General features: G+C 33.4%; 1 protein-coding gene across 1 annotated transcript in view; it reads right to left on the reverse strand.

The window, feature by feature from the left end:
* The window catches only part of DYNC2H1 (dynein cytoplasmic 2 heavy chain 1), a 373,792-nt gene that overhangs the window by 229,174 nt on the left and 131,148 nt on the right, over nucleotides 1–13,470 (reverse strand). The window contains exons 60-61 of the mRNA XM_027095669.1: nucleotides 6,868–6,954; nucleotides 4,387–4,513 (exon numbers count right to left, since the gene is read on the reverse strand). Coding sequence (XP_026951470.1) covers nucleotides 4,387–4,513; nucleotides 6,868–6,954 — 214 coding nt within the window. The remainder of the gene's footprint in view (nucleotides 1–4,386; nucleotides 4,514–6,867; nucleotides 6,955–13,470) is intronic.

Below are 13,470 nucleotides of genomic sequence, written 5' to 3' on the forward strand. Positions count from 1 at the left end.
CACCAACATTTGAATTATAGGGGTCCCAGAAGAAGAAGAGAAAAAGAGAGGGACTGAGAAAATATTTGAAGAGACTATAGTTGAAAACTTCCCTAATATGGGAAAGGAAATAGTCAATCAAGTCCAGGAAGTGCAGAGAGTCCCATACAGGATAAATCCAAGGAAAAATACTCCATGACACATATTAATCAAACTATTAAAAATGAAATACAAATAAAAAATATTAAAAGCAGCAAGGAAAAAGCAACAAATAACAAACAAGGGAATCCCCATAAGGTTAACAGCTGATCTTTCAGCAGAAACTCTGCAAACCAGAAGGGAGTGGGAGGACATATTTAAAGTGATGAGAGAAAAACCTACAACCAAGATTACTCTACCCAGAAAGGATCTCATTCAGATTCGATGGAGAAATTAAACCTTTACAGACAAGCGAAAGCTAAGAGCATTTAGCACCATCAAACCAGTTTAACAACAAATCCTAAAGGAACTTCTCTAGGCAGGAAACACAAGAGAAGGAAAGACCTACAATAACCCCAAACAATTAATAAAATGGTAATACGAACACATATATTGATAACTACCTTAAATGTAAATGGATTAAGTGCTCCAACCAAAACACACAGACACCTGAATGGGTACAAAAACAAGACCTATATATATGCAGTCTACAACAGACCCACTTCAGACCTAGGGACACATACAAACTGAAAGTGAGGGGATGGAAAAAGATATTCCATGCAAATACAAATCAGAAGGAAGATGGAGTAGCAATTCTCGTATCAGACAAAATAGACTTTAAAATAAAGACTATTACAAGAGACAAAGAAGGACACTACATAATGATCAAGGGATCAATCCAAGAAGAAGATATAACAATTGTAAATATTTATGCACCCCACATAGGAGCACCTCAATACTTAAGGCGAATACTAACAGCCATAAACAGGGAAATCGATAGTAACACAATCATAGTAGGGAACTTTAACATCCCACTTGCACCAATGGATAGATCATCCAAAATGAAAATAAAAAAGGAAACACAAACATTAAATGATAACTTAAACAAGATGGACTTAATTTATATTTAAAGGACATTCCATCCAAAAACAACAGAATACTCTTTCTTCTCAAGTGCTAATGGAATATTCTCCAGGATAGATCATACCATGGGTCACAAATCAAGCCTTGGTAAATTTAAGAAAATTGAAATCGTATCAAGTATCTTTTCCGACCACAATGCTATGAAACTAGATATCAACTACAGGAAAAAATCTGTGAAAAATACAAACACATGAAGGCTAAACAATACACTACTAAATAACCAAGAGATCATTGAATAAATCAAAGGAAAAAACCTAGAAACAAGTGACAATGAAAACACTATGACCCAAAACCTAGGGGATGCAGCAAAAGCAGTTCTAAGAGGGAGGTTTATAGCAATATAATCCTACCTCAAGAAACAAGAAATATCTCAAATAAACAACCTAAAGTTACACCTTAAGCAATTAGAGAAAGAAGAACAAAAAAATCCCAAAGTTAACAGAAGGAAAGAAATCATAAATATCAGATTAGAAATAAATGATAAAGAAATGGAGAAAAAAATAGCTAAGATCAATAAAACTAAAAGCTGGTTCTTTGAGAAGATAAACAAAATTGATAAACCATTAGCCAGACTCATCAAGAATAAAAGGGAGAAGACTCAAATCAACAGAATTAGAAATGAAAAAGCAGAAGTAACAACTGACACTGCAGAAAAACAGAGGATCATAAGAGATTACTACAAGCAACTACATGCCAATGATATGGACAACTTGGAAGAAATGAACAAATTCTTAGAAAAGCACAACCTCCCGAAACTGAACCAGGAAGAAACAGAAAATATAAACAGGCCAATCACAAGCACTGAAATTGAAACTGTGATTAAAAATCTTCCAACAGGGCTTCCCTGGTGGCACAGTGTTGAGAGTCCGCCTACCGATGCAGGGGACATGGGTTCGTGCCCTGGTCCGGGAAGATCCCATATGCCGCAGAGCGGCTGGGCCCATGAGCCATGGCCGCTGAGCCTGCGCGTCCAGAGCCTGTGCTCTGCAACGGGAGAGGCCACAACAGTGAGAGGTCCACGTACCGCAAAAAAAAAAAAAAATCTTCCAACAAACAAAAGCTCAGGACCCAATGGATTCACAGGCAAATTCTATTAAACATTTAGAGAAGAGCTAACACCTATCCTTCTGAACCTCTTCCAAAATATAGTAGAGGGAGGAACTCTCCTAAACTCATCGTACGAGGCCACCATCACCCTGATAACAAAACCAAAGATGTCACCAAAAAAGAAAATTAGACCAATATCACTGATAAACATAAATGCAAAAATCCTCAACAAAATACTAGCAAACAGAATCCAGCAGCACATTAAAAGGATCATACACCCTGATCAAGTGGGGTTTATTCCAGTAATGCAACGATTCTTCAATATACGCAAATCAATCAATGTGATAAAGCATATTAACGAATTGAAGGAGAAAACCATATGATCATCTCAATAGATGCAGAAAAAGCTTTCGACAAAATTCAACACCCACTTATAAAAACTCTACAGAACATAGGTATAGAGGGAACTTACCTCAACGTAATAAAGTCCATATATGACAAACCCACAGCCAACATCATTCTCAATGGTGAAAAACTGAAACCATTTCCACTAAGATCAGGAACAAGACAGGTTGCCCACTCTCACCACTCTTATTCAACATAGTTTTGGAAGTTTTAGCCACAGCAATCAGACAAGAAAAAGAAAGAAAACGAATTCAAATCGGAAAAGAAGAAATAAAACTGTCACTGTTTGCAGATGACATACTATTCATAGAGAATCGCAATGATGCTACCAGAAAACTACTAGAGCTAATCAATGAATTTGGTAAAGTAGCAGGATACAAAATTAATTCACAGAAATCTCCTGCATTCCTATACACTAATGATGAAAAATCTGAAAGAGAAATTAAAGAAATACTCCCATTTACCATTGCAACAAAAAGAATAAAATACCTAGGAATAAACCTACCTAAGGAGACAAAAGACCTGTATGCAGAAAACTCTAAGACACTGATGAAAGAAATTAAAGATGATAGAAACAGATGGAGAGATATACTTGTGCTTGGATTGGAAGAATCAACTTTGTGAAAATGACTATACCACCCAAAGCAATCTACAGATTCAGTGCAATCCCTATCAAACTACCAATGGCATTTTTCACAGAACTAGAACAAAAAATTTCACAATTTTTATGGAAACACGAAAGACCCCGAATAGCCAAAGCAATCTTGAGAAAGAAAACTGGAGCTGGAGGAATCAGGCTCCCTGTCTTCAGACTATACTACAAAGCCACAGTAATCAAGACAGAATGGTATTGCCACAAAAACAGAAATATAGATCAATGGAACAGGATAGAAAGCCCAGAGATCAACCCACGCACATATGGTCACCTTATTTTTGGTAAAGGAGGCAAGAATATAAAATGGTGGAAAGTCTACAAGGAGAACTACAATACGACCCAGCAATCCCACTACTGGGCATATACCCTGAGAAAACCATAATTCAAAAAGAGACATGTACCACAATGTTCATTGCAGCACTATTTACAATATACAGGACATGTAAGCAACCTAAGTGTCCATCAACAGATGAATGGATACAGAAGATGTGGCACATATATACAATGGAATATTCCTCAGGCATAAAAAGAAATGAAACTGAGTTATTTGTAATGAGGTAGATGGACATAGATACTGTTACGGAGTGAAGTAAGTCAGAAAGAGAAAAACAAATACCGTATGCTAACATACATATATGGAATCTAAAAAAAATGGTTCTGAAGAACCTAGGGGCAGGACAGGAATAAAGACGCAGACATAGAGAATGGACTTGAGGACACAGGGAGGGGGAAGAGTAAGCTGGGACGAAGTGATAGAGTGGCATGGACATATATACACTACCAAATGTAAAACAGATAGCTAGTGGGAAGCAGTCACATAGCACAGGGAGATCAGCTCGGTGCTTTGTGTCCACCCACCTAGAGGGGTGGGATAGGAAGTGTGGGAGGGAGCCGCAAGTAGGAGGAGATATGGGGATATATGTTTATGTATAGCTGATTCACTTTGTTATACAGCAGAAACTAACTCACCAGTGTAAAGCAATTATACTCCAATAAAGATGTTAAAAAAAAAAAAGATTAATTCACATCATGGCCATTAATATCTAGATAATTTATCCTAAGCCAGGGCTGAAATTTAATGGATATGTTTTCCTTTTCATTTTGTTAACAAATACATTATCTTACACATTTCCTGTGTTTTAAACAATGCCTCTTTATGACCTCTCTTTCAAACAAACCTGCGCATTCCATCTCTTGTGTTCTCTGTCAAGCTGATTAATCAAGACTTCTGCAGCTTTAATTGTTTCTTGTGCTTTGCTTACTTCAGCTTCAAGTTTGGCAGCTTCTGAAGTCCTGCTCTGAAATCTATGAAAACATTAAAGTTTAATTAAAGACAACTGGATTTAAGATAGATTTAATTAAATTATGCTTATATAGTAAAGTGAACTTTTATACAATAATTTAATTAACTATAATATTGATAATATTTGCATATAAAATATCATTAATGTAAGAGACACAATACCAACACATACATTTAAAGGGGAACATTCTCACAGGGCCTTAATGTCCTACTACATTATGTATAAACTTATGAATATGACATTCAAAGGCCCAGTCATAATATTGATCTATCTTTTCAGTTTTATTTCATTTTACTCAGTTCAGTAAAACTATATGTCAACATCTGAAGAATTTTGTATTCTCAGAAAATGCCCTATCTTTTATCTGCTGTGCCCTTCAACAGGATGTTCCGTTTGCCTAGAATACTCTCCACCTCCTTCCTTATCCCTATCTCATCCCTCACTCTAATTCCCTCAAATATATACCTATCAAAAATATAAATAAAATCTTAAAACTCACCTGATATATTCAGCCCATCAGATATGTTCTCTCCCTATGTGCCCATTTGCTAAAGTTTAAAACTTTTAAATTATTTTCCTTAAAAATACTTGTACATATATATTATTTTATTAAATATAATAGTAATATTCCTATTACTTAGTCCTTCGACAAATATGTAAGTGCCTTCAAAATGCTCAGGATTCTGCCAATTCTCAGAATAGTTGAAAATAAGTATTACAATTCTCATTTTATATATATGGAGACTTAAATCCAAACAGATTATTGCACAGGTCTCCCCAACAGTAAGCAGAGGATCTAAAATTCATATATGGCTGTGTCTGATATTAAGTTCCAGGCATTTTACAGTACTTTTATTGCCTCTCTAAGTGCTCTATTCCTCCCTTCCCTAGACATAAGACTCTAGGAGTCACTTGTCCAAAATGGTAGCCACATAAATAAAATTAAAAATTCAATTCCTCAGTCACATTATCCACAAGGTCCTCAGTAATATTATTCAGAAGGTTTTCATAATAATCCTTCCAAAATACTGGTAGTATAGTGTAGTGACTAAGAAAAGGAACTTTATGGAGTCAGACAAATACAAGATCTAATGCTTGCTTAGTCATTTACTAACTGCTTAACTTAGGCAAATAAATTTTTCCAATCTTTAGCTTCCTAGTCTGCAAAATGTAAGAATATCCACCTCTCAGTGTTGTTTTAAGTATTAAAAATGATGAATACGTAAAGTGACTAGGACAACACCTGACACATGCAAATGACTAACAAATGGAGTCAAACATTGGTATCATAAGCTAACAACTCAATAAATATTTGACAATTATCTGAGTATTATTAAGCACTGATTCTGAGCATGTAACACTGAAAATAATATATTATTTTCCTTATACTTCTCTAATTATACCAGGAAGGAAATTATGTGATTTCATTTCTGTATGTCTAACATAAAAAACATTCAGGAATATGAAAAACATTGAATTTATGGGTTTGAAGATTTTTTTGTTTATTCTCTATAAATAAACATATATAAATGTAAAAGAGATAACTGTTTTCTAATGCTGTAGAGAAAAAAAAATTCAGTTTTCAGTCTGATGAATTTTTTCTTGGTGCAATAATTTGTATTTCTTTCATAAGAAAGAAAAGGATACATAACACACCACTTAAAGAAAAAATATGTTTATAGAAAAGTTTTACTCTCATAAAACTGAAAGCAAGTGATAACATATGCTATATTTAATGACACATTCTCCAGTTTTCCAATCTTCACAATTCTTAAAGGAAAATGCTTCCACATTTATAATAATTCCCATACCAATATTTTCTAGCCTATATTAAAAAGCAATCACAGGAACACAGAGGTACATGCAAGGTTTTAAGATTAATCACATTCATAAATGCTTCTTAAATTTGAGAATAATATTTGCATGAAGGAATATTTTTTAATACCAAAAAGGGCAAAGTTAAAAAGACAAAAATTTTTTAACATGATCATATACCTCTGGAAATATTATGGAATAGGTGGTCCTATAGCATCATCTGAAATAAAGGAGTCTAAAATCTTGAAGTCAAAATTATAAAGAAATGGGAATACCAAATGTAAACACTCCCAGCATTAACACATTACATTCAATTCTTCCTGCTCAATTTTCCAATGCTTGGGAATATAGAAACTTAAAATATTTTTGTTCTTATTAAATGTTTTTAAAAAGGAAGACATTCTATATTATTTTACATCCTTCCCCCTTTTAGAGATACCAAAAAATTAAGACAGTGATTATAACTAAGATTTTCAAAATTTAAGTATTAGTTGAGGTATGTTTTCAAATATTCAAAATACATTTCAAAACTTAACTTACTTTTCTTTGAGTTCTGACACTGTTTGACCAACAGAATTAAGAAGCTCCTCTAGTTTCCTTTTTCTGTCTTCAGTTTTCCGCAAATTTCTAAAATATAATTCAATTTTATAAGTCATTCTACTTTAGTTATCAACAAAAAGCCACAACAGCACCTTAAAATGTAATTGTGCAGTAAATAAATGACAATGAAAACTATCAATAATTCAGTAGTTATAATACCTTCACCTAGAATTTGATTTGAAAAGCCATGCTATAATTAAGTGTATTCTCTGACCTAACCATACCACTTCCAGGAATCTATATTTTAAAACACTTGTGCCCATAGATTTCTAGATAAAAATGGAAGACTAAAAGTATTCACTTATCTTCTATCCCTTCTAAAATCCTACTAAAATGAAACCAAGGGAATAAATTAAAACATACACGCACAAGAATAAAGACAAAGAAAGAGAAAAGTACTATGAAGGAGTAATTTTAATAAAATTTTGAAAGGTGATAACTGACATACCAAAATACAAAAGGGCAAAAGTTAAATGACTGCAGGAAGATAGGTGAAAAGAAGTATTCAAAAATGTTCAGGAAATGTAGACAACAGGTACCTCTGAAGAAAATAATAGAGCTAAATACAGAAGATTGTTTAATAATTGATAATACAACATTTGACCTCAGAATCCCTCCTGCATTGAGAGCAGACTATCCTCTACATACATCCCTGAAAGTCAAACCTTATGCCCCTTACCCATCCCCAACCACCCCTACTTAATCCCTAGGCAGAAGGTATTAGGATTCTTCTAGAGAAATGACTGGCTTACCCCTCTCAAAAATACCCACAAATATTGAGAAGTTGTCATCAAATGGCCAGTCCACACTGCCATGCACTGCTGGGCATTTGTGCATTGCACAAATCAACTTGAGTTTTTGTCTAAACACAGATTGCAAGGTCTCATTCCCCAGCATATCTGATTCAATAAGCCTTGATGGAGATCAAAAATTTGCTCTTTTAACAATTTCCCAGGTAACATTGATGCTGCTGGTTCAGGGACCACATTTTGAGAACTACTATAATAGAATAAGGCCTTCAAAATCATGAGATTAATCTATTTCTAGTCTAGTATTTTAAACCCAGCCCAGTTATGATCACATATAATAGTATAATACAGATAATTTTAGACATGCAAATCTCAAAATATTTTTCATCCCATATAATCTTGCTTAAGAAGCTACTATGGAGGATGTGTTCCAGAAAAATGAGGGACTAACTAAGACAGAGAAAGACAAAGACCCAAAATAAGAGAATATGATCAGAAAAGAGACAAATATAACCCCAGAATAATGGTGAAAAGCAATCTCAAGATAACTTAAGCTGTAGACTGCAGGCCTGGGGAAGAATTAACTCACCTTGAAACAGGAGGACAAAAGGCTCTAAGTAGGAGAGTACTAAGAAAAAATTAAATAGAACACATAGATTCCAAATACGTTTTAGGGTCTGACAAAAAGACTATGGATAAATATGTGATACATAAACAGAAAAAAATAATCAATTGAAAAAATAAGGCAATTATTAAGCATAACAAAAGGTATACAAGAAAGGAAATATACTCATAAAACATGATATATCCAAGCTGTAAAAAATATTTATATATTCAAAATATATAATCATATTTAATATGATTTAACACAAACATTTCATGTAATTATATTGAAAAAAATAAGAAACTTAGGCAGCTAAAAATATCCTTGTGTAGAGTAAGAAGTAATAGATAATTTCAAAAGGTGAATGATCATGAACATAACATATCTCTTAGTCTGCATTTAGAACAAATGAGATAAAATATAATACTAACTTAGTAACAATAGCAAATTAAAAGTTTAAGCCCCAAAAGTAAATCGTTAAATTTTCCCCACACCTGCCAGATAATGTTTTGGAAATAATATACTAAAAGTTTCCTAAAACTTAGAGAAAAAAATATAAAAGCTCTAAATTTCTAAAACCTACTTTTTGTACTTTGACAGTATTCCTTCACAAAATTTTGGCTCTTTCTAAAGGAACTTCTACCAACTTATCTTTCCAACAAAACAGAGGAGGAAAAAAGTGAGTTGATTCTGCTATACATCTTTTAATTGCTTTTTCTTTTTTTGTTCTGTTTAACTTTTTTTTTTCTTTAATGATGTATAGTTAATTTACAATACTGTGTTAGTTTCAGGTGTACAGCATAGTGATCCAGTTTTTTTTTTTTGCAGATTATATTCCATTGCAGATTATAAGATATTGAATAAAATTCCCTGTGCTATATAGTAAAACCTTGTTGCTTATCTATTTTATGTATAATAGTCTATGTCTTTTAATAATATATGCCTAACCTATCCCTCACTCTCTCTCTCCTTTCGTAACCATAAATTTGTATTATATGTCTGTAAGTCTGCTTCCATTTTGTATATAGATTCATTTTGTGTATCTTCTTTATCCATTCATCTGTCGATGGACATTTAGGTGGCTTCCATGTTTTGGCTATTGTAAACAGTGCTGCAATGAACTCTGAGGTGCATGTATCTTTTCAAATTCTGGTTTTCTCCAGATATATGCCCAGGAGTGGGATTGCAAGATCATATGGTAGCTCTACTTTTAGTTTTTTAAGGAACCTCCATACTGTTTTCCATAGTGGCTGCACCAGTTTACATTCCCACCAACAGTGTAGGAGGGTTCCCTTTCTCCACACCCTCTCCGGCATTTATTATTTGTGGACTTTTTGATGATATCCATTCTGACTTGTGTGAGGTGATACCTCATTGGGGTTTTGATTTGCATTTCTCTAATAATAAGTGATGATGAGCATCTTTTCATGTGCCTGTTGGCCATTTGTATGTCTTCTTTGGAGAAATGTCTATTTAGGCCTTCTGCCCATTTTTTTATTGGGTTGTTTAAATTTTTGTTAATGAGTTGTATGAATTGTTTGCATATTTACCCCTTGTCAGTCACACTGCTTGCAAATATTTTTTTCCCATTCTGTAGGTTTTCTTTTCATTTTGTTGATGGTTTCCTTTGCTGTGCAAAAGCTCTTCAGTTTGATTAGGTGCCATTTGTTTATTTTTGCTTTTATTTCTTTTGCCTTATGTGACTGATCCAAGAAAATATTGCTATGATTTATGTCAGAAAATGTTTTTGCCTATGTTCTCTTCTAGGAGTTTTATGTGCCATGTCTTATATTTAGGTCTTTAAATTATTTTGAGTTTATTTTTGTATATGGTGTGAGGGAGTGTTCTAATTTCATTGATTTACATGTAGCTGTCCAGCTTTCCCAACACCACTTGTTAAAGAAACTGTCTTTTCTCCATTGTATATTCTTGTCTCGTTTGTCATAGACCATGGGTGCATGGGTTTATTTCTGGGCTGTCTATTCTGTTCCATTGATCTATATGTCTGTTTTTGTGCCAATATTACACTGTTTTGATTACTATAGCTTTGTAGTATAGTCTGAGGTCTGGAAGGGGTATGCCTCCAACTTTATTCTTTTTCCTCAGGATTGCTTTGGCAATTCTGGGTCTTTTGGAGTTCCATATAAATTTTAGGATTATTTGTTCTAGTTCTGTGAAAAATGTCATGAGTATTTTGATAGAGATTGCATTAAATCTGTATATTACTTTGGGTAGCACAGTCATTTTAACAATATTAATTCCTCCAATCCAAGAGCATTGGATATCTTTTTGTCTCTTTGAATCATCCTCAATTTACTTTATACCAATGTTTTACAGCTTTCAGCATATATGTCTTTCACCTCCTCAGTTAAGTTTATTCCTAGGTATTTTACTTTTTTTGACACGATTTTAAACAGGATTTTTTTCTTTTTTTGCTTTCTCTTTCTGATATTTGTTAATGTAAAGAAACACAACAAATTTCCATGTATTAATCTTGTATCCTACTACCTTTCTGAACTCATTTATTAGTTCTAATAGATTTTGTGTGGAGACTTTGGGGTTCTCTTTATAGAGTATCATGTTATCTGAAGTAGTGACAGTTTTCAATCTTTCCTTCCAATTCGTAAACCTTTTACTTCTTTTTCTTGTCTGACTGCTGTAGTTAGGTCTTCCACTACAATGTTGAATAGAACTGGTGAGAGTGGATATCCTAGTCTTGTTCTTGCATTTACCGGGAAGCCTTTCAGCTTTTCACCATTGAGTATTATGTTGGCTATGGGTCTGTCATAAATGGCTTTTATTATGTTCAGATATGTTCCCTATATACCCATTTGGGTGAGAGTTTTTATCATGAATGGATATTGAACTTTGTCAAATGCTTTTTCTGCAGCTATTGAGATGATGATGTGGTTTCTGTCTTTGCTTTTGTTAATGTGGTGTATCACACTGACTGATTCACATATTTTGAACCATCCTTGTGATCCTGGAATGAACCCAACTTTATCTTGGTGTATGATCCTTTTCATGTATTGTTGGATTCAATTTGCTAATATTTTGCTGAAGACTTTTACGTCTAAATTCATCAAAGATATTGGCCTGTAAATTTCTTTTTTTGTAGTGTCTTTGTCTGGTTTTGGCATCAGGATAACAGTGGGCTCATAGATTGAATTTGGAAGTGTTCCCTCCTCTTCAATTTTTTGTAATAGTTTTAGAAGGACTGGTATGAGTTCCTCCTTGTATGTTTGGTAGAATTTCCCAGTGAAGCCATCCACTCCAGGGCTTTTGTTTGCAAGGAGGTTTTTTTTTTTTATTATTATTACATATTCTACTGCACTTCTAGTGATCAGTCTGTTCAAGTTATCCATTTCTTCTTGACTCAATTTTGGCAGGCTGTATGTTCCTAGAAACTTGTTCATTTCTTCTAGATTGTCTAATTTGTTAGTATAAAACTGTTCATGGTATTCTTATAATTTTTTGTATTTCTCTGGTATCAGTTGTTATTTCTCCTCTTTCATTTATTATTTTATTTATTGGAGTCATTTCTCTTTTGTTCTTGGTGAGTCTCTCTGGAGGTTTGTTGATTTACCTTTTCAAACTACCAGCTCTTGGTTTTATTGATCTTTTCTATTATTTTTTTATCTCTTATTTTATTTATTTCCCCTTGAACTTTATTATTTTGTTCCTTCTGTTAACTTTGGATTTTGTTTATCCTTCTTTCTTATTCATTTTGGTGGTAGGTTAGGTTGTTTGAGATTTTTCTTGTTACTTGAGGAAGGCCTGTATATCACTATAAATTTCCCTCTTAAAACTGTTTTGCTGCATCCCATAGATTTTGTAAGGTTGTGTTTTCATTGTCATTTGTCTCAAGGTATTTTCTGATTTATTCTTTGATTTCATTGTTGAGCCACTGTCTTTTTAGTAGCTTGTTGTTTTGTCTCCATGTGTTTTTTCCTATTTTGCTTTCTGTAGTTTATTTCTAGTTCCATACCACTGTGGTCAGAAAAGATGCTTGAAATAATATCTAACCTCTTAAATTTGTTGAGGCTTGTTCTGTGATCTAGTATGTTATCTATCCTAGAGAATCTTCTATGTGAGCTTGAAAGGAACATGTATTCTGTTTTTGTTTTTTGTTTTGGATGTAGTGCCCTGTAGACATCAATTAAGTCCAACTGCTCTATTGTATCATTTAGGAACATTCTTGCCGTATTGATTTTCTGTCTGGATGATCTGTCCATTGATGTCAGTGGGGTGTTAAAGACTCCTACTATTATTGTATCATTGTCAATTTCTCCCTTTATGTCTTCTAGCATTTGTTTTATATACTTAGGTGCTCCTACAGTACAAGTGTAATATCCTCTTCTTATATTGATCACTTTATCATTATATAATGCCCTTTTTCTTTCTATATGGCTTTTGTTTTAAAGTCTATTTTGTCTGATAGGAGTATTGTTACCCCCACTTTCTTGTTGTTTCCATTTGCATGAATTCTCTTTCTCCATCGCCTTTCAGTCTATGTGTATCTTTCATCCTGATGTTAGTCTTCTGAAGGCAGCAAATTGTAGTTTCTTGGTTTTTTTCCTCCAATCTGCCACTCTGTCTTTTGATCAGAGCATTTAATCCAGTGACATTTAAAGTAATTATTGATAACTATGTATTTACTGCCATTTTAATCCTTGCTTTCCAGTTGGTTTTGTAGTTCTTCTCTGTGCAGTTTTTTTTTCCTTTGGCAGGGGGAGGGGGTTGATGTTTTTCTTTTGTAGTATGCTTGAGTTCTTTCTTTTTGGTTTTGGTGAATCTATTGTATGTTTCTGATTTGAGGTTACCATGGAGTTCAAGTATGTTGACCCATAACTATATCTATTTGCTTTAAACTGATAGTCATTCAAGTTCGTATTTTTAAAAAATCTACATTTTTATACTCCCCTCCCCTACATTTTGTGATTTTGATATCCTATTTTATATTGTCATGCTTATCCTTTTACTGTTAATTATAGTTAAAATTACTTTCACAATTATATTATTATTTTTTAATCTATGTATTGGTTTTTAAAAGTGATCTTGAATCCTTTTATATATTTGCCTTTCCTATTCTGATTTTCCCTTTCCTACAGATTCTTGCTTCTTTTCTATTTAGAGAAGACCCTTCAATATTTCTTTTAGGGTAGGTTTAGTATTGCTGAATTCTTTTAG

The sequence above is a fragment of the Aethalodelphis obliquidens genome, unplaced genomic scaffold, assembly GCF_003676395.1.
Source record: "Aethalodelphis obliquidens isolate GAN/ISIS:26980383/991018 unplaced genomic scaffold, ASM367639v1 scaffold93, whole genome shotgun sequence".
NCBI lineage: Eukaryota > Metazoa > Chordata > Mammalia > Artiodactyla > Delphinidae > Aethalodelphis > Aethalodelphis obliquidens.